The sequence below is a fragment of the Manis pentadactyla genome, chromosome 5 (assembly GCF_030020395.1).
Source record: "Manis pentadactyla isolate mManPen7 chromosome 5, mManPen7.hap1, whole genome shotgun sequence".
Classification (NCBI taxonomy): domain Eukaryota; kingdom Metazoa; phylum Chordata; class Mammalia; order Pholidota; family Manidae; genus Manis; species Manis pentadactyla.
The window spans coordinates 67,589,507-67,610,612 of record NC_080023.1 but is presented as its reverse complement, the minus strand read 5'-3'; the positions used below and the strand labels follow the sequence as shown (position 1 = coordinate 67,610,612).

Sequence of the window (21,106 nt, the reverse complement as noted above, 5' to 3'; positions counted from 1 at the left end):
CCTTCCTTTTCTCTGTCAAGTCATTGACTTCCCTATTGCTATGTGCCATCTTATAATTTAACTCATAATTAAAACTGTCTCTAAACTGATCAAAGATTGAATTTCTATTTCTGATTCTTATTTCCTTGAATATTAGGGTGATTTTTAAAATGAGAAAAATTGGAACTGTCTACCACCTTTAAACTGGAAATCCAGTAATAATCACTTTAACTCTAATGGAGAATAATTGGGGATGGTTAACTAAGGTGCTGTATGGAAAGACTTTTTTCTCTTAAATTCCTCTCTGCTAAAAGCTGAAACATGGATCTTATGAAAAACATATCTTTTTCATCAATTTGAGAGTGTAGATGGGGAAACAATGAAAGTGATTGATTATGGTAGAAAATCATATTGCAGCATTTTCCCCATCATTGATAGGGTGGGAATTTCTTCCCTTCTTTTCCTACAAATTAATACTTTCAGATCACACCAAGTTAGAATACAATGGAAGGAAATTGTGAATTTTTCAGGTGGTGTGTAGTGCTGTGCATTTTTGCACGGAAGTCCTAAGTGCAATCCTAACCTGTGGAAGAATGCTCAGTGTGCTGCTGTCATCTAAATTGATGCATCATGTTTGCAGTAACAGAATGGGGAAAGGAGTCAAATGGCTGGGTTAGGTTGGGAAAGATTGTTAAGGCATTCCCTGAGAGAGTGATTCTGTGGGAGTGATACAAACAGGAACTAGGTTATATATAGGTGGTTGAAGAGGTCAGTTGGTAATTGATACCCGGCACTTACTATGTGGTAGAGACCATGGCTGGAAGTGCTTTACATACATCGTGTTACTTAATTCTCTTAATAACCTTGTGGGGAAAATGCTTTTACCTCTTTTTCACAGGTTAGGAAGCAGAGAATGAAGTGACTTGCCCAAATTTAGCAGGATGCAATCCCTGGCAGTCTGAGCCTGGAGCCTCTGCTACTAACCTACTCTACAGTGATGAGGAGACCATGGAGACAGTATAAAAAATGAAGGCAGTAGGCATAGACAAAGGAGGCTGCTGGTATGGACAAGGGAGTTAGCCTATATTGACAACATTCAGGGAAACTGGGCCCCAGGGGTCTTGTGAGTGTTGCTGAGAAGAGGGATTGAGGAGAGGAACTGTGTAAACATTTGCTTTGCTTGTACGTGTACCTCCCAGCATCCTTCCACCAATTAGGAGAGTCGTCTTGAGGAATGCTGTCTCAGCTTCTGAAAAGAAGACCCCAGGACATACATTAATGAGAGGAGGGGGAGTCAGTGCTGACAGAAAAATAAAGCTTTCAGCGGGAGCCCTGGGTCCCAGTGAGGCCTGGAGCTTGTTGAGTGAGCAGCAAGGACCCTGCTCTTCTGCCTCTCCCACCCATCCCCGACTCTGTAGCCTGCCTGCTGCATCTTGGAAGAGTGCTTTCTCCCCCTTGATTTGCCTTATGTGGGATAATTAATGAGCAGTGTGATGACAGGAGGCACCTCTTTATATTCTTCATAGCTTGGGCTTCTGACCAGACAGTTCGCCGTTGCCCTCCTGGTTCCATTAGAGAAGTGCCTTTTCAGCAGTTTGCAGAATTAGGTTGTGAAAGCAAAGGGCACAGAGTTAACTGCATTGTATCCTTCATTTATTTAGTCAGTTGCTTTTAGGACAAGCTTGGATTTAAAAGAGAGGGCTGTTTTGTTCTGAGATGTAATCCCTCTTTAGTCAATATTAGGATGCTTATTAGAAATGGTCTAGACAAGAGTGACTGGATTGTTACCCACTAGTTCAATACAAAAGGAAATCCCTTAACGTTTTTGAAGGCCTTCTACTTAACCTGTTTTGATTGTAAGAGGAAGGTATTATTGTTTCCCTTTCTGAAGATGAGAAAACTGAGGCTTGTGATGTTTATTTGAGTGCGATGCCTAAGGCCACACAGGGGTCCAAGTAGAAGTGGAACTAAGATTGACTTGCTCATAATGCTGGGCTCTTTTCTGAGCATCACGTTTGAGTTGCGGTTGCTTAAAGTTTGCTAAAGCCAGTAACTCCTCAAGGCTTTAAAAGGCCCCTTGTCAGGAGACCCCAGGAGATCACCTGGGAAGAGTCAGTTTGTCACTCATCAGGCATTTCTCTTTTGACTATATAGGTGCTCAGCACACTTCTAGGCACATGGAGAAAAAAATGTCAGGCTGTGTTTTATGTATTTAGGGAGTTTTCAGTCCCTTTGGAAGATGAGTAATGTAAACGAAATACTTAGGCGGTCAATTAAATTCTCAATTACAACCAAGTGGTAAATGTAGAATTGATCAAAAAAAGGAAAGAGATAGTGTGGGTGGGGAATGGAGAGGACGGTGTCTGAGTGAATGTGGAGGGACGGAAAGATGGATGAGACATAGGAAGGCAAGAAAACATTTTTTTCTACCAATGGAAGTGTAGCAGGAAAGGGAGTGATCTGGGCCAGCTTTGGAGTTTAGGGTAATGGTGTAATGGTGGAGAGAGTGAGGAATGTGTTGGTGTGTAGATACCCATGTCACAGATCTCTTTACTTGGTTTTCTCCTTCTCATAAGAATGCATAGCTTAAAGTGAGATCAAGATAGAAAAAAGCCATTTTTCTTGCATCTATACTTACTGTATTTATTCATCTATACATTTTTATCAAGTACTTTTTGAAGGGCGAGGACAAAAATGGCCAGGACTCAAAACATTCTTTTTAGGAACATTACTAGTTACTTATTGAATATATTGTCTGACTTTAAATTCCAGGGACTTTTTTTTTTTTCTAAACAAAAAATGTTGATCAGAACATTTTTATTTATCAGAATATCCACAAGGGAAGAATTATATTAATGTAATACATTTAGGAAAGATAAGAAAAATAAGATAGCCATGTAAATGTCAGTGCTACACAGGGGAGGAGCTCTATAAATGGGGCCAGGTAAAGCCAGGCATTTCTGCTCTGGATTTCCATAGTGTTGTGAATAGTCTATCTTCTTCACTGCATTGGAACACTTCCTAGAAGGAAAAGATTATGTACCTTACATCTCTAGTGCTCATACCTTGTATCCCCAATATATATCTAGCTGGGAGAGGTTACTCAAACAACCTCTACCATTCATTTCGTTGAATGAATAAATGAATGTATCAAGGGAAGTCTAGTTTTCATTCTGTGTACTAATTAGGGTAATGGTAGCTGCTATGATAAGCAAGCTCCTAAACCTCAGTGGGTTTGCACAAGAGAACTGTAGTTCTCACTCATAATAGTCTAATATGGTGTCCATGGTTGATGGGTGACTTCCTCTAATTGGCGGTTCAGGGACCCAAGCTGCTTCCCTCTCATGGCTCTGCTTTCCACTGGGGCTTCAGAGCCCACGGCAGACTGTGGGCAGACAGAGAGTGAGCATAAAGAGGGTACGAGTAACATGTGTCACTTCTGCTCACATTCATTTGATTAGAACTAGCCACGTGACCCTACCTACGAACGAAGTGGGCAGGAACATGTGGACCCTGGCTGGGCAGCTTTCTCAGAGATGAACATCATGGATGAGAATTATGGGTTTTAGTAGGTAGTTGGCTCTCTCTTCCACGGTTGTCCTTTAGCACTTCCTGCTATGTGATCTAAGTCAAGTTCATAGCCTCTTTAGGTCTCAGTTTCTGACTTATAAATGGTGATAATATATTTATCCTGTAAGATTTTTGTAAATATTAAATGAGACATGTATTTGAAGTAGCCAGCAGTAGTGCTGAGGACAAGCTTAATATGTAATATTGTTACTTTTCACATTTCAATTCAGTTAAGATACTTACTGCATTTACATTTATTTTTCTTCTACCTGGACCATGGTACATTCAAAGCTAGGGCAATCCCAGGAGAACATGTAGTCCCATGCCTTAAGGTAGAAAAAGAGCTGGAGACTTTTGAATGAGTAACTCCCCCTGGAACCATGGCACATGCTAAGGCTAGGATAATGTATGGTACCTGTTTGGTAGTGTGGTCTTTAGGTAAAAAGGAGAATTTTTCTTTAGAAAACTTGAGCAGGGCTGCTAAGAGAAGTCACACTACTGTCACTGTGACAGGTTGGTTGTCTTGTAGATACCCAATCCACCCTAGTGGGACTAGGTAGCATGGAGCATTACAAACTTACCCCATTGATGGGGGAAAATAAGAGGCAGGACCCTGAGGAAAGGAGAACAGAGAAATGTAAGGACTCAGGGCCATGGGAGAGGAGGGAAGGGAAGTGCAGGTGGTGGGCCAGCTGGATCACCCCTTCAGGACTGAATTACTCACTTTGCGGCTGCCTGGAGTGTGTTGGCTGCTGAGGGCTCGTGGTTGAGTCCTCTCCCAGAGATTGCCTTTGGTTGAAGGGAGCTGCCTAGTCCAGGGTCACTACCCTCCAGTCAAGATGGCACTACTAAGACTTATTGTGGACTCTCTGAAGGGCTATCCTTGCTCTTTGGTTACCAGCAGTGTTGGCTGAGGTTATGGTTGCAACTGACTGCAACTTCTCCTGCCCAGTTCTGCTATGCTTCTTCAGGGCTGTGGTTCCCAGCACACTTCCAGTAAAGTCCCTGCATGGATTTCTCCATCTCAGACTCTGTTTCTTAGGGAACTGGGCCTACAAGGGGAAGAGAAGGGAAGGGAAAGGAAGGAAAGCAAAAGGAAGGAAGAGGACCCACAGGAGAGGGGATTTTCCTCATGGACTGTCGTAGCAGCAGCTCCTGAGGGCGTCGGTATAAAAGGCCTCGTTCCTGCTCACTTCTAGGAAAACTCGATGCAGTTGGACAATATGCTTCCAACTTGAGTAAAGGATTCTCCTGGGTTCCCTCAATATGCTCGCCCAGCTATCCTTGGGCTGGATTGTCCTGCTCACCTTCCACTGTCAGTGGCTAATGCTGGTGTTACATTGTGTCATAATTCTGCATACAGAAGGTGCTTTTCATAAACTCTGTTTTCTTTCCGCTCCCCACCAAACATAATCTCACTTACCAAGTTCTCCTCTGAACATAGCAACAATGTACCTTCCAAATCCATATGTTAGAAGAAAAAGGGAAAATTTCACTTAGGCTTCCACAGTGAGGGGCTTTCTCCAAGAGGCTTGTGCTGCTGTTCTCTCTGGCTGGAAGGGCTTGGAAGTGGGTTTCATAGTCTTTTGTGCCAAGCACACAGTGGGTGTGCAAAAAGGACATTTTAAAATGAATTGGACCAGAGGCTATAATCAGTCTGATCTCCCTGACTGGGGTGAAGGGGGTTTCCTGGAAACCTGAGCCCCTGAGACTGCCATTCACCTTCAGGCATTCCCAGCCTTACCTGCTTGCTGCCTTTTTATGGATCTGTTCCATAACAAGAGTTCTCTCTTCAAGGACAATGTGAACATTCTAAAATTTTCCTCTATTTCAAGGGGTTCTGTCTTCTTTGTGGATGGGGATGCTGCTGGGAGATTGAATTTCCCTGAAACAAGTGTGCTTTCTGGCCTCCCATGTGTGATTAATCAGAGGAAGCATTTATCTGTTGTGATCTAAATGTGTATTTGTTGTACCCTTAGCCAACAAGACAATTACAAATGTAGTCTTTCTTGCAGCTTAGTCTGGGAAATGCAGCTGTCACAGTGACAGCCATAAAGCATGTGAGCTCTGGTTTCTGTGCTGGCACTTGACTAGCTGCGTACATGCAGCGGCCAGAAAGTGGGAAATTTTTTACTGGAGATGATGAATGCTTCTCTGCCCCAACAGAATTGGCAATGAGCTTTACAGGGGCCTGAATCTGACCTGGAGTTGTTCCAAAATTATGTAGAGTGACACGACTGTCTAACATCCCTACAATACTGTATGCCCGTGGGCACTTTGAGAATATTAATTACGTGGAAGTGTCCTGCCTTCTTTCTGCCTCAGGGTTCTTGTTGACTCCAAAAGTTCTAGATGGGCCCCAGCATCTGGGACAGGCTGTTAGTGGAACTCAAGCTAGTGGCTCATTCTGTATTCAGGAACTGGAACAGGGCTAACGTCCGCAATGGGAAGACTCAAGAATGGGGGATCTCTCTTGCTATCTGGGGGAAAGGGAGCCAAGTGGACCTAAATCCATATCTCTCATGCTTATATGCCTAAAACCTACAAGTCCTCTTCTAGTACATGCTTAATATTCATAATAAATAATTTTCTGCACACAGTTCTAAAGACAGAGATGATAATGAAAATACATTGACATCTGTGCCATCTTTGTTATTAAAGCTGAAAAAAAAATGACTTCGGTGGTGCCTTTCCCGGTGACAAGACTGAGTGTCTTTGAGGTGGTTCCTCAGGGAGCAGTTTTATGTCATTTTCTTGTAACTGTCACTCTAATGGGCTGAAGGGAAGTTTTATTGTCATTTGCATATTCTGAAAGTTTACTGCATTTTAAGAGATGTGTGCCTGAGAAATAAGTTATCCTGAACTTTAATTTTCTTTTTTCCTGGTTGGAACTGCCAAGCCTGGCTGTTACTCTAGTCATTTATTTAGTATATCTCTGTGTGTATTTAGTCCACATACTTGGGATTTAAAGAGGTATGAGCCATGATTCCCTGACATAGGAAAATGAGAGTCAAACATGTAAGCAAGTTCCTGGAGTACAGAAGGCAGTAGACAGCTATGTTCCAAGTAATCTGAGAATAGAAAGGAAGCATCCAAGTCAAGTTTGGACACTTTCACAGTGGAAATGACATTTGAACTTGGTTTTAAATAGTAAGGTGGAGTTTGGAGGATGGGAAAAGAGAGTGAAGACCACCCCAGACAAGGGGCAAAACATTGAAAGGCAAGAAGATACAACACAATGGGGCATGCTTGTGGATTTGAAGAGTGTTCTGTGGGCAGAATGGCACATAGAGAATGCAGATAGGCTTTGTGTATGATATTCTGAGGGATTTGAAACTTGGACAGGTAGAGCCATGGGAGACTTTTAGGCAGGAGCAGGAGGTCAGGAGTGGGCAACAGTCAAGGGCTCCGTAAGGGTGAGCAAGATGAGAATTGAGATGAGGCCATAAACACATCATTCAAGGGCTCTGGAACCCTTTGAGGGAGCAGTTTCGTGGTGTGGTGCTAATGGAAGCAGGCTACAAGGAGTTATGGAGTAGGCTGAATGTCAAGGACATTAGCAATAAAGGGGGAGAAGGTAGAGTGTGAAATAATAGAGGGTGAAGGATGGTTAAGGCAAGATGTATATTTCAGGGTGGGAAGATGTGTAACACTCACCACATTTATGAATATTTGTTCTTTGAATGTTCTTCTGGACTTTGATGTGTTTGACTCCCCCTAAACTCCCCAGGTGGAAATGAGTGTTGTGTGGACTTTCTCCCTGGTTTCTGAAATATTAAAGAAAATGGCTGCTTACATATTTGCCTTCCCTTGCTGGACTGTAAGCAATTTGAGGGCAAGGATTGCATTTTATTAATATTTGTATCCCTGATACCTGGCACTTAGTAGGTGCTCAGCTGACAAGAAGAAATGTCAAAGGGTAGGAAGGGATAGATCCCCTGAACAGAGGTCAGCAAACTTTCCTGTCAAGGGCTGGATATTAAATATTTTAGGCTTTGGGCAAGATGGACTCTGTTATTCAATTCCGCCATCATCGTGTGAGAGCAGCCATAAACAATAGACAAAAAAATGGGTGTGGCTGTGTTCCATTACAACTTTGTTTATAAATACAGGTCCTGGCCATGCTCTAGGAGATCTAGAAGGGGAGAGAGACTGGCACTAGCTAGAAAAGTGCCAGAAACTTCCCCAGAGAAGATGGGAGAAGAGGGGGGCAGGAAAGTTGAAGTAGTTCATACGAGAAAGGCCACCGTTGATAGAGGAAAGGGTCAGGAACAGGGGAGCGGACTTCTAAGGAGAACAGCGGCCATTCCACAAGAGTTCTCTGAAGGATCTTAAGGGAAATATACCAAGAAAATGTTAGGGCGCCTTTGGAACTAGATTAGAGTAGATACCATGTTCTTAAACAGCATGGCTCTATGCATTTCACTACTTTGATATGAGTGTCCTCTCTCCTGCTCCCTTAGCTCAGTGTCCACCTGAGAGCCATGCCCTAGCGTGGGTGTAGACCTTCTCCCAGGTTATGGGACATCAGCCCTGATGCCCACCTCATGTGAAGGCCGAGGGCATTAAGTGGCCTCTCCTGCTGTGGGCAGGATGGTGAGTGCTGACATCAAAGTAGTAGCTTACTTAGGTTTGTCATTTCTCACATTAGGGTGAGGAATCCACCATTTAATGAACCCAGAGTCTCCCTTCTTTCCTGGGTGGTCTCACACCTCCAATTTTTTGACCCTTGGACATAAAGGCTTTACTCTACCCCATCTCAAGGGATAGAACATTCCACTTGCCCACCTTATTAAGGGAAGCTGCTAGTATAGTCCTCAAGTGATTACCAACCCTTCTCTTCTTTGACCTATAAATGTCCATCCCATTTCCAGTATCAGACATTAGCACTTTGATCAGACATTTTTCTACTTGTAATTATCCTGATTTTCTCTTCAGAGACTTCATGGTTCTCACCAAGAAAGAAACAATCATTATGAGAGGGCCCACACAGGTATAATCCCTGGCCAGGACTCTGTGGTGTTTGCTGTGAACTGCCATGCTGGACCTCCATGCCAAGCTCCTAGTACACTCTCCCCTAGAAGAGGCTGGAAGGAGAAAACCATTGGAGTTTCTCTTCCAGGTGTGATTTGAATCCCCCTTTAGGGACCACAAGTGAGTGACTTGATGTGTAAAAGGAGCAAGAGCCATGGCACGAGGTCCTACCTTCCTGCTTCATTGGCTTCTGCAGCCGCAGGGCTCTCTGCATCCTGGCAGAGGGCGCTTGCTTCCGTCAGCAGCTCCCTGATGGGGTGTGTTTCAGCACTGGCCACAGAAGCATTTTAGATCAACAGAGGCTGTATGATTACGGGAGCTGTTCTTGCAAGCTTGGCCTAGTCTGTTCCCCCATTTCTTCTTTTGGTTGTATTAAGCACTTAATACCTGGCTGTAAAATATTTCTTTGCTTAAACCAGCTAAGAAGTGTCTGTTGTCTACAACTGGACCTGAACTTAGGCAGCATCCCCCCAGGCTTGCAAGCTGAGCTAGAAAGTCAGAAAAAAGATGGCTGGATGTTGTCAGGCTCGATGAGTGGGAGAATGGATTCAGTGAGGAGCAGAAGTCAGGATACATGCACACTAGATGACGAGGCCAGGTGGAGACAGAGATCTGAGAGGGCAGGAAAGCCTACTGGCATCAGGTCTCCATGAAGGTAAGGACTGCTATTACTGGGTGTAAACAGGTGAGGTACACCTTGGTATTAATGAGGAAAACATGCCAATATTTTTGTGAATCTCTCAATATGCTGTTACTGGGATAACATTTAAATTTAATCTCAGAGTGCAGTACAGGATGACTGAAAAATTAAATGACCCTCTTTTAGACACTGAGTAAAGATTTTTGTGTGATAATGCTTGCAGAAAAATAAAACTAGTGAGATGCATATGCTAGGTTGGGCTCATGCATCAAGTTCATTCTCAGTGAGCTGGTAGATCTTTGCATGTCATGGCCCTGTAGGGGTCATTTGCAAACAGTGAAACCACAAATATTAATGGTATTTGTTTTATATGTTGTAGGCTTGTTTCTTAGTTAAACTAATAGATCAGGTAGTAAGTATGCTGGCCAAGTCTTTACTTTGTTTTTTAAGTACTTAATATGTTGATCAGACTCTTATGGTTATTGAAAAAATACCTGATAAAACTGAATTATTAGCTGTACAAATGTAATTGAGACCTTAAGAGCTAATGGATAAAACTGAAGTCATCTGATCATTAATGTCCTATTTATAAAGCCCTCATCTGCTATCTCGTGTGAGAATTTCATATTTCCCTTAGCATTTTCCTCATTTTTTACTAAGACCTGGGTTTGTATAGATAGCAAATATTTTTATGGAATTTGGTCAGATGTTTAGAAAGTAGATACATCATTTCTGTCCGCCCTATTGGGTTTCATATTTGAATAATTTATCAGAGATCACAAACAGAAGGCTAAGGGTGGATGCAAATGTGTTTTGTTTACATGACTTTTATAAAATGTTTGAATTCCTTGCCCCAAATAAACATTAAGCAATCTTACCAGAAAACCCAGATTTCCCAACAACATGGGTGCTCATCCTGGTTGGAGCAGAGGAGCCAGTCTCCCAGCAGAGGGCATGCAACAGGCCAGCTCCAGGCAGCCCAGCCTGGCTTCTCTCATTTACATTGCCTGTCTGACTCCTGTGGCATTTAAGTTTATGACCCATGTAATACCTTATGATTGAATAAATAAAAGTTGTCTCCCAGAACTGGAACATGGGGTCCTCTGAAAAAAATCAAGATGTTAAGAATGTTCAGCCACTCGTCATAAAAATTGTATTTGTAATATAATCTTCCTTGTGGAAAAAAAATTATTCATTATTATACTACACTGTCATTTAGCCTCTTTCTCCAGCATCCATTGAGCTCCTTTTTTGCCAAGTTATTATTTATGCAACTTGGAAAACATTTTTAACCATGATATTTATTTGTCTGGTTCTCTGTTTTGATCCTCCTAGATTGCTCATTTATTCCATCCTTTAGGAGCTTCTATCTTTGCCATGTTCCTGGGGGAACAGGTTCTGCTCTGTTTCCTTCTCTTTCCTCTAGTGCATTATTTTGTGCACTAGTATCTGTATCATCTTTTTCTTACTCTTTTAGCTTGAAAAATGTGTCACTTAATCTAGAAGTGTATGCCTGGAAAATGGCAGACCTATAGTCACTACTTAACATACACAGTAAACTAATATAGCTACTCTAACATATATGAAGGAATTACACTTAATCATTTACTCAGTTGTTCACTCAGCAGATACTTCTTGAGCACCTAATGGATGTCTGATGTTTCTAGATCCTAAGGATGCGGTAATGAACCAAAGAGAACAACATTCAGCTACATTCTAGTGGGAAGACAGGCACTAAATAAATATCTTATAAAGTCTTGTCAGTGCTATGAAGAACTATGGCGGGGAAGGTGATCTAGTCAAATGGGTGCTATTCCAGGTGGGCGGGGCGAGCAAGGCCTGGCATCTGAGCAGAGCCGTGAATGGAGCCATGTGGATGTTTGTGGGAGGCTTTGCTGCCTGTGGGAAAGGCTCTCCCAAGGCCCTGAGGAAAGAATGTTCTCTGTGTGCTCCTGGAAGAGCCTGAAGGTCAGTGTGGCTGGCTGGAAAGCAGTGCCTGAGGGAAAAGGAGACAGGAGGAAAGGGTCTGGGTTCACTATAAGTAGGCTTTGTAGGCCATGAAAAGGAATTTGGGTATTATTTTTAATTGGGTGGGAAACCATGCAAGGAAGGTTTGTTGTTTTTAACATGTGAGACCCTTGAGCATCCATCTGCATGCAGCTGAGAGGAGCTGACCATGGATAATGCCTGATCAGTGGGAGGTTTGCTCCTAGAATCAAGCCTGGTTCCACCTTGTTGAGGCGGTACATGGAGACTGTGACTGTGGCCCACTCTATCCTTGGCCCTGCCAGTGTCCTGGGATCCTCCTGCTCTCCCTGCCGCCTCCTGCTGGTGCAGGGTATTCCCTGCAGGGTGTAGCTCAATGCAAATGCAGGCTTGTCTACATTAGAGTCTTCCAGGAGAACATGGATTCCAGGAACAATGGTCTATGTACTGTTTGAGTATGTGATCTCACCAGTGTGACTATTCGAATGTTCACTCAGGGATGTATCGGCATTTATTGGAACTGACAGTGGAAGCCTGGCTCTGCTGCAGCTTTCTGTTCAGAATCCTCCAGGTGCATGTTTGGCTGGCTATGTTTTTAGTCAGGTGCATCCATTCAGAGGAATAATTTTGATAGACAAACTAATTTGTGATACTCCATTGACCAAATGACAGAATCACTCACTTTCCATACTCCAAAGCAGCTCAGTAATTACTTAGCTGTTTGGAATTATCATTCTCATGTTAAAGACCCTATTACTTTTCCTCCTGTAACCCCTTGTCAGAAGGAGACTGACTCATCTGATTTTCTACTAGAGAGAGTGGCTCAGTATTGAGTTCTAACTAATGCCCACCGGTAATAAGTGCTCCCCTTGTCAAAAATTCATTTTCTTCATGAGTTAGAAAATGATTACAATATTGCTTTTTTCCTGTTTTTGCTCTGGTGTAATTTTAACTCAAAGTAGTACTGCAGCACAGCAAAAAACATTCCCTCATCTCCTGCTGCTTTGCTGCTTTGCCCCTTGCTGTCTGTACTCCAGATCCTGGCTTGTTTGTTTTCAGCCTCCTTTTTTTAACTTGCTGTTTGCTCTGCCTGAACACTCTTCCCCAACAGACCCACACGGCACTGGGCTTGTATATTGTCCTTCATTTCCTTAATATTTCTCTACAAACTCGGGTTATTATTGAGGCCTTTCCTGAACATCTTTTGTTAAATAACTACCCCAAGATGGCATTCATCTCTTTTGCTTTGCATTATTTTTCTTTGTGGCATCATTACCAGCTGGCATGCTGTTTATTTACTTGGTCACTCATTTATTGCCTCCCTTGCTAAAGGGTAAGCTCTATGAGAACAAGGACTTTGTTTTGATTGCTGCTTATATCCTGAGTCCCTAGAACAGTATTGCACACAGAGGAGTCAATCAGGAGTTAGAATCAAAATTTTTAAAAGTGAACTATATGATGATTAATGACTGGTGAAATTCAGTTCAAGTTCTAGATCTCCATCAGCAGTATATTCTATATTCTCACCAACTGAAGTACTTTCCACAGAGATGTTGGAAGCCCAACATAAGCAATCCTTCCAGTCAAGGACTTATATAGGACCGTTTTCTTTGGATATGGGTTGTTTTCTCTTAGGAAAGAGAAATTTGCGAGTATGACTAACAGACTATCTTGGAGTGGATCTCTGAGTCCTTGCTTCTTAAAGTGTGGTCTGCTGGAACCATTAGTGCTGGTGTCCCCCTGAGCATGTTAGAAATGCAGGATGTCAAGGCCCACCCAACATGCTTAACTGGAATTTGCATTTAATGCAGGTGATTCCTATGTATAATTAAAGTTTGAGAAGTGAAGCTCTCAAACTGACTTTAACCTAGAAATCAAGAGATTTTTCTGGAACTTGGTCACTTAACCTGGTTTTAGAAATCATAATTAGTAAAGGGGCCATTTTAAGTACTTCATATTCTTTTTTCTTTTAAAGTTGAAAACAGATACGGGATTTGAGTTGGTCACTTAGTCTCTCTGTCCTCAAGTTCTTAGGAGAAGGCAGTTGGTCTAAGTGTGCATGTGTGCGTTTGCGGTGTGCCTTCCAGGCCCAAGTCAGAGTGGATCTGTGGATATTTTCAGTTTCCCCTCCCTGTTTCCTAAGTCTGTCCTTCTAGAGACCTGTAGAGTAACAGATGGAGAAATTGACTTTCTAAGGAAAATGGTAACCACATTCTATTTAAAAAGAGCAGTTCAATGTCCTGGTTTCCAGAAAGAATCCCAATTGATGTGTTAAGTTGCAAAAGATAGTATTTGAGCTCTTGTTCTGTGTTAGGCACTATGTGCCTGACATCATAAATTTATATAATCCTATCAGCAACTTGAGAAGATGAAAGTGCTTTTGTCCCCATTTGAAGTCATGGAAACCCCAGCCTGCATGTTCACACGGTTACTAAGTGGAAGAGCTGGGATTCCAACCCAGGTGGTCTGGCCCCAAGGTCTGAGAGCTTCACTATTTCTGAAGGAGAATCTTGCAAATTTACTAATATCCATTAGAGAGAAATATGGAAATATGCTGGTGAAAGGCAATTGTGGGGACTTTAATGGGGCTCATTTGAAAGGCAAAAGTATGAAATACTGAATTTTGAGCTGAATAATCAAGCTTTATTTCTTTTGAGGCTCATAGTTGAACCTCTTGTTATACAAAGCTGCTAATGTGATATTCTCATACAAAAACTGTCCGGATGTTAACAAGTTGTATGTATTATTCACTGTAACTACTAACAAGTAGAATAACTTGAGACTGTTAAAATTGCTCTCAAGCCACCTTCAGGCAGTTATTAGCATGCAAGCGGAGGCAGCACAGGGCAGCTCTGTGACTTGGGGAGGAGAGGGGAGGAGAGAGTGAGAAGGAACCCGTGAGGTGTGTTCCACACCTTCTAGTGCGAGGCCTGCACTGGGTGTCCTACATACATTATCTTATTTCACTTTCACAGCACACCAATGAGGTAGTGACATTTCCCCCATTTTACAAAAAAGAAAACCAAAGTTTGGAGCCACTAAGTACGAGCTCTGAATCTTACAACCAACTGCTGATAGAGGCAGGATTCAAACCAGGTTTAATTGATCTCAAAGCTCACCCTCTTCCCAATTTAGCACTTTGGAAAAAAACTGGGAAGTGTGTATGGTGATATGTTTAAAACATCAGAAAAATGGATTTCAGGTCAATGTATTTATTTAAAAAATAGGTGTTTTCCCATCCTATTAAAACGATGCTGTTCTCACTGCCTCCCACCTCAGATTAGTTGATAACAGTAATATGAGTAAATTAAGAATAAAAGATAAATGGTTTCCAAAGACATTACTGATTGTCTAACTAAAAGCAAGAGTAGTGAACAGTTGTTTTATCTGTAATCAGACACATTATCTATTGCATTTCAAGTCCTCATAAATTATACATTTTTTCACTTTATTTGAGAGAGAGGTTCACTTTATTTGGAGGTAGTTGAAGTTATAAATACATATTTGTCTCCAGCCACCTCCTTGGCATTGCACTCCATGGGTGCTGTGCATTGATCTGTGCTGTAAAAATGCTTGGCAGGAAATCCACCCCAAGTGTTCATTCTAGTGATTTGCTTCACTGGGTGCGGTGGCCCTAATGCTGGTAAATTCTCTTTAAAAACCCATGCTAATTTTACCTATCCTTATTGTCAACTCCTACTAAGTCGTAAGAGACTTTGATCCAAACAGGTCAGCGCAGCTATCCCAGGGAGGTGGAATTTCTTGACATATTTTCAGGCACATTTAAGGCAAAGTGTGCAAAGGAGAGGAGAATCTCTTTTTGACAAAATTGCCATGTTTTTCACATTCTGAAAGGAAGGCAGCTGAGTCCCTCAGTCTTCGTGGAAGCCTGCTGGTTTTTTGCATTTTACAAAGTGGCATTTGCAGCCTTTAATGAGGCAGCAGCCACAGAAATTGCTAGGGAATCAGTACATTTCCCCCATTCCAAGTTTAAGTGGTTTCTCCCCTTTAAAATTAAGGACTTCCTGGAAGTCCTCAAAACACCCATTCTTGTTGCATCTTCTTGTGGCCTTTCTTATATAGGGATTGTAAATTTGGTAATTTGGGGATCATTTTTGAATATAGAATGATCACGGCTTACAGAGTTATTCTCATTTGAAAAACCCTTGCAGTGTCTGGTGCAGAATGAAAAGGGAGGCCAGTCATGTCTCCTTGCCCTTCCCTAGCTGGGGCTCCTTAAAATCCTGCCTGTTATTCTCTAGTGACAGCATTTTTCAGCTTCCTGAGGCAGCCAGCAAAACTCTGATGTAAAAGGATTTGTCATCTTGATTCTAGTTGAAATGAGGCATTTTGTACAGTACATGAAAAAATATAGAAATCTTTTCAGTGGATGAACAGCCTATTATCCATAGCAAAACTACTGTGTTTTATGTCTGTCTGAGAATTACTGATTACAGCGACAGCCCAGGCAGGAAGTAGCCAAGCGGCTGAGGAATCGTCGTGGCCTGGAAATGGATGGAAGCTTTATTTTTTTAAGCATTTTCAACTGGTGCCATAGTCTCCGTTTTCTAAAGTACAAATGAGCTCTTTGGTTAGAAATTCTGAGGGGAAGAGGCAGTTATGTAAATAGAGAGACATCCCCCGACTGCCCGGCCGGTTTTGGAGTTGCAGAGGAATGATGGAGAACTGAGTCGTTCCACGGGTGACAGCCTGCCTCTTTGAAACCTGTTTATTTTTGTAGCATCCATGGGCATTTCCCAGCTGTGTCTGTGACGACCAATTTGACAGGAAGATCAGTATCTTTTATGACTAATGTGTTGATTTTGGCAAGAACACACAATAGTCTTTTACGAAGCCTTACTACAACTTCCGTATTCAGACATCATGACCCCCAGGGTTTGAACTTGCCTTTTCTGCTTCTTGGGTATAAAACCCTGCCAGGAAGGGGAGAGAGAGGAATGTAATCACAGAATGGGTGGTTTGGTGGCTTGAGGAATTTGTAGCCATCCTAATTGCATCGTGCACGTTTTGTGCTTGTACTCAGGGCCCGCTTCAGGGCTGGGCCTCAGAAGTGCCCTAAGCTTGGTTTAATGCTCTCTGTCACCTTCTTGAAATTCTTAATAACTTTTGAGCAAAGAATACGTTTATTTTGCACTAAGCTCCACAAGTTATATAGCCAGTCCTGCTTGTACTTTCTCTTAAAAAATGATCAAGCAGGGACTTTGACTAAACACTCCCATCTCTTGTTTATTACCAACTGAGATTGCTTTCCTTCTGGACGTTGCTCCCCTTCCTCCTCCTGTTTCCCCACACAGAGAAAACTTGTGTAATGTGTAGTTAAGAGACAAACTGAGCTGGGCTCCTTCCTCATTTACTTGCTGAGTGTCTTATTTCTCTTAGTCCTCGTTTAATTACTTGTGAAATGGAAGTGATAACAGCATCTAACTCAGGATGGTTGTGGGGATGAAATTTGATAATGCTTATAAAACATCTAGCATAGGACCCGGCAGTGGGAAGCAGTAAGTAAATGAAAACCATACATTTTATTTTTTACTGATCTTTCTCCAACATTTTATTATTAAAAAATTTTAAACATGCAAAACAGTGAAATAATTTTATAGTGAACAGCCATACTCATGTCTTAGATTCTCCCATTGACATTGTATTTGCTTTATTGTATATCTGGCCAACTCTTTATCCACCCACCAATGCCTCTTTTGTGATGAATGTTAAAGTAAGTTACAGATAGGAGTACCTTTCCTCTAAATATTTCAGCAAATAAATCATTAACTAGAGTTCTTTGTTTACATTTTTTTCTTTTGAGATAACAGAGTGAAATGCCCAAATCTTAAATGTGAATTAACCAAGTTTTGAGAAATGCTTGTACTTGTTTAGCCCAAATCCTTATTAGTTACAGATGTTACCATTACCCCAGAAAGTACCCTCATGCTCCTTCCCAATCAATTCCTGACCATACCTCTGTTCCCAGAGGCAACCACTCTTCTGTTTTTTAAAAACTTTAGCTTTAGTTTTGCCCATTATATAATGTTGCAAAACTGTAATCATACAATGTATACTCTGTGTAAGGCTTCTTATACTCAGCATAATATTTTTGAGATTCATCCATATTAGTGTTCATTTGTTTGAATTGCTAAGAATTATGTCATGTGTGACTATACCATAGCTTGTTATCCATTTTTCTATTAATGGACACCTAGGCTGTTTTAGGTGTTAGCTATTATGAATAAAGCTGCTATGAACATTCCTGTAGAAATCTTTTTTTGTGTGTGTGTGGAATTACTAGGTTGGAGAGTAGGTATATATTTAGTTTTATAAAAAACTGCTGTAAATCATTCCAAAGTGCCTGTACCCAGTGGTGTGCTGGTAAATATTAATCAACTGGCTTTTCAAAAATGAAAAATGAGAAGGAAGAAGAAGAGGAGGAGGGCTGGGCAGAGGAGAAAAGGAGCAAGACCCAAAACAAGTACAAAATTGCCAATTCCATGGTGTAAATACTCCTATTGTGGCCAATTTCAGGATACCAGTGTGACATCATTGAGGATTAAGATGTAAAGAAATGTGCACAGTTGGCTCTTGTGAGACAGTTCACACTACCTCCTGCATGTCACTGCTGGTAGTACTTTGTATTCCCACCAATGCCATAGGAGAGTTTTAATTGCTCCACTTTGTTGCCAACATTTGGTATTGTCAGTCTTTTTAGTTTCAGCCATTCTGGTGGATATTAGTGGTATCTCACTGGGAGTTTTTAATTTGCATGTCTCTAATGAAAATGCACATGTGCTTTTTGGCCTTTCATAAAACTGCTTTATGTTAAAATCTTACCCATTTTTTTTTTTATTGGGAAAATTCATCTAAGAAACATTTATCTACCTCAAGTGTTGAAGATATTCTCTGCTTTTCCTCATAAAAGCTTTTTTATTTAACTTTTATGGTGATGTAAGCCACTTCAAATTAATTTTTGTATTTGTGTGAAGTAGAGGTCAAAGTTCATTTTTTTGCATATGGATATCCAGCTATTATAGCAATATTTGCTATGTCTTTTCTTTCTCCGTCAAAAATTAAAGGAATATTTCTATTTCCTATCTCTCTATTCTGTTACAGCGATTTAGTTGTTGATTATTATGCCGGTAACACATTTTCTTGACTGCTGTAGCTTAATAGTTAGCCTTAAAGTCCAGTAGTGTTAAGTCCTCCAACTTTATTCTTCTTTTTCAAGATTGCTTTGAATGTTTTAGATCCATTGCATGTATCATATTTTCCACTAATTTTAGTGTGAGGACATAGCAAATCCCTTTTTAAAAAATAACCTGTCCACTTTTAGAAGTCAAAAATTTTTTCAAGCATTTGGCATTTAATGAATATTTTATAAATACTGAGCACCCAATCAGTAATTTGCCAACACTTTAGTAAAACAATGTCATTATTACTTTATTTTGTAAAAAGAGTAACTGGGGAAGAATTGTTAATTGATAAATGCCATATGGCTATTTGGTGAGGTAAGAATCAGGTTTTCTGCCATTAGGGATAGAGAATTCCATTAAATCATGCTTCTTGAGGCAAACAGTGTCAGTTCTCAGTAAAAGAAGGGTGCTAGATTTTCTAGATTTTCTAGTGACCATCAGGTAAAGTCTCAGACTATTTCTGAAGAATAAATATGTGCCAATAATTACTGACTAGTTTTAGTGACCTTTTTTGCCTTATATAACTAGTGTCAAATATTGGAAGGAAGTCTTTTGGACTATTCCAAGTCACATCCCCATTTAAAGTACAATTCCTAGTCCATATTGGAATCCTTTCTAAATTAGAGTTTAATTAATGACACTCCCTCCTTTTAAATTCTCAACTACTTAAGAAAGATATGTTAAGTTAGATAAGAATCAAACATTGCATCCAGTGCTGGTAAAGTTGGTTCAGAATCGTGTGGTCAAAGTAGGCTTCCTATTTCTTATCCTCTGAGTTGAGCCACCACTCGGATGCAGATTGTATAACTAGATAACTGGGGTTCTCCCCAGCCACGTAGGATCAGGGTCTGTTCTGGGAACATCCCAAAAAAGAGGAGGCGAAAGTGGGGAAGAGAATGCTTATGATCTGTGTACAGGCATCTTGGAGATGGAGAGAGTCTAGAGAGATCCTTGGCTAAATGTGAGCATCAAGCCTCTACTCTGTTTATGGGGATGAGTATTAACACATAAGATAAGAAGAAAAGATAGGGTAGAGGGTTTTCCCCTAAAACTTTAAAGATGGGTCCAAGGCAGGAATGTTGGAAGAAGAATCTGCTTGTCCCTTTCAGTTGTGGGGAACCCACTCCTCCTCAGAGCAGCCTACTTATTTTTAATTATCTCCTCTTATGATAGGCTCCTCCTTATTTTAAGTTGAAGCTGACACTTTAAAGTTCTACATTTTGGTTTTAGTTCTTCTCACCTGACACTCATGTGATGAATCTACATATTGTGTCAGCAGATTTGAAGTACTTGAGGTGTTTGTTGTTATATATTTCTTTGGCCTACATTTAGCAGTCTTAAATTTTCTCCGATTCTGAATAGTATACTGTATGTTTTTACCTGCCCAGTACCCATTACCCCATTCTCTCTTTCTCTGGTAATAGCCCTCCAATTTTTCTTTAAGCAACCCTCTCTTACCTGCCTCAGCTATTTAATTGGGTGTAATTGAACACTGCCTCCCTCCACTCCTCTTACCCCTAGCTCCAGGAGTGGGAAAATGGCCAGTCAGTGGATTTGAAATCACCAGAGTCAAGAATTTATAAGAACTTTCACCTCCAAGGAGATAGCTTCATGCCTAGTTTATTTATTCTGGTATCCTGCTATTCTGCAACAGCAAAGTGTATGGGCACTCCAAATATTTTACTGATGCCAAGTTTAGCATCTGGTAAACTTTCCAGGACCAATTGAACACTAGCTAAATATTTCTTCAGTTCTTATAGACTTGCAATCATTGGAGTGACCTCTAGGACTGCTGGAGAGACAGTCCTTGGCAGCTTATATCTGGATCCTCTGCCCCTTGATTGTACACAGATTACTATGAATATTCAGGCAAAGCCCTTTCTGGTGGGTGAGATTGCCTCAGTGAAGCTGAACTGTTCTACTCCATAAAATAAAATGAAGTAATCTGTATTTCCCTTTGGATTCCTATAAAGTACAATGACTGATGAAGTTTTTTATTTTGCCCTCCTTATTTTCCATAATTAAGAATGAAATTTATTTAGTGAACTGCACTGGCTATTTAGCGTTTCTGCATTACCCAAGGTAATTGTTACTCAGAGCCAATTCTTTATTGCCTGCATTTAAAGGTCTATTTCTCTTTTGTTGTGGTTTCTTGGCTTTGCTCCTGGCAGGGCTGACAAATTAATAGGCATCAGGTACTAAAAGTATTTGCAATTAAAGCAAAGTGGTAATAAAGGTCACCTGTTCCAAGAAAGCTGCTTTCAAAAAAAAAAAAAAACTGCTTAAATCAATGCACATTGTGTATGGATTGTTCTCTTTGCTGACCCCTTTTCCACAACCAGGTTTTAAATATTTTTCTGCTAATTTAAAATGGATAATAATTGCAAATGTTAATCTTTAGCTTCACCACAGTTCTTTGATTGGTATCAATTGTATTTTGAGCTAGATCTCTCTGCTATAAACAGAGACGAAATATTGACATCTATTTTAGCTCCCATCCTGTTCATTTACTCAACAAATATTAATGGAGTACTTCTTATGTACTCTCAGCTGAGGATGTAAAGATTCAAAGCTATGGATTGTCCCCTTGAGGTATCACAGTTGAGTAGAGAGATGGAGAGAGGGATAATTGCTAAGCAGTGTGGTTAGTTCAACAACAGAGTGTGGGGAAAATGGAAGTCCCTATGGCCCGGAC

General features: G+C 41.0%; 1 protein-coding gene across 16 annotated transcripts in view; it reads left to right on the top strand.

Moving 5' to 3' along the window:
- The window catches only part of LOC118923037 (uncharacterized), a 524,114-nt gene that overhangs the window by 180,501 nt on the left and 322,507 nt on the right, over window positions 1-21,106 (top strand). For 2 of the 16 annotated variants that reach the window (XR_008997787.1, XM_057502374.1), the window contains exon 1: window positions 16,121-16,728. The exons of the other annotated variants lie outside the window; for them this stretch is intronic. Coding sequence is in view for 1 of the 2 variants with exons in the window: in XM_057502374.1 (XP_057358357.1) it covers window positions 16,661-16,728 (68 nt within the window). In the remaining variant the exon portion in view is untranslated. Of the gene's footprint in view, window positions 1-16,120; window positions 16,729-21,106 lie in introns of those variants that run through there. 16 annotated transcript variants of the gene reach the window in all.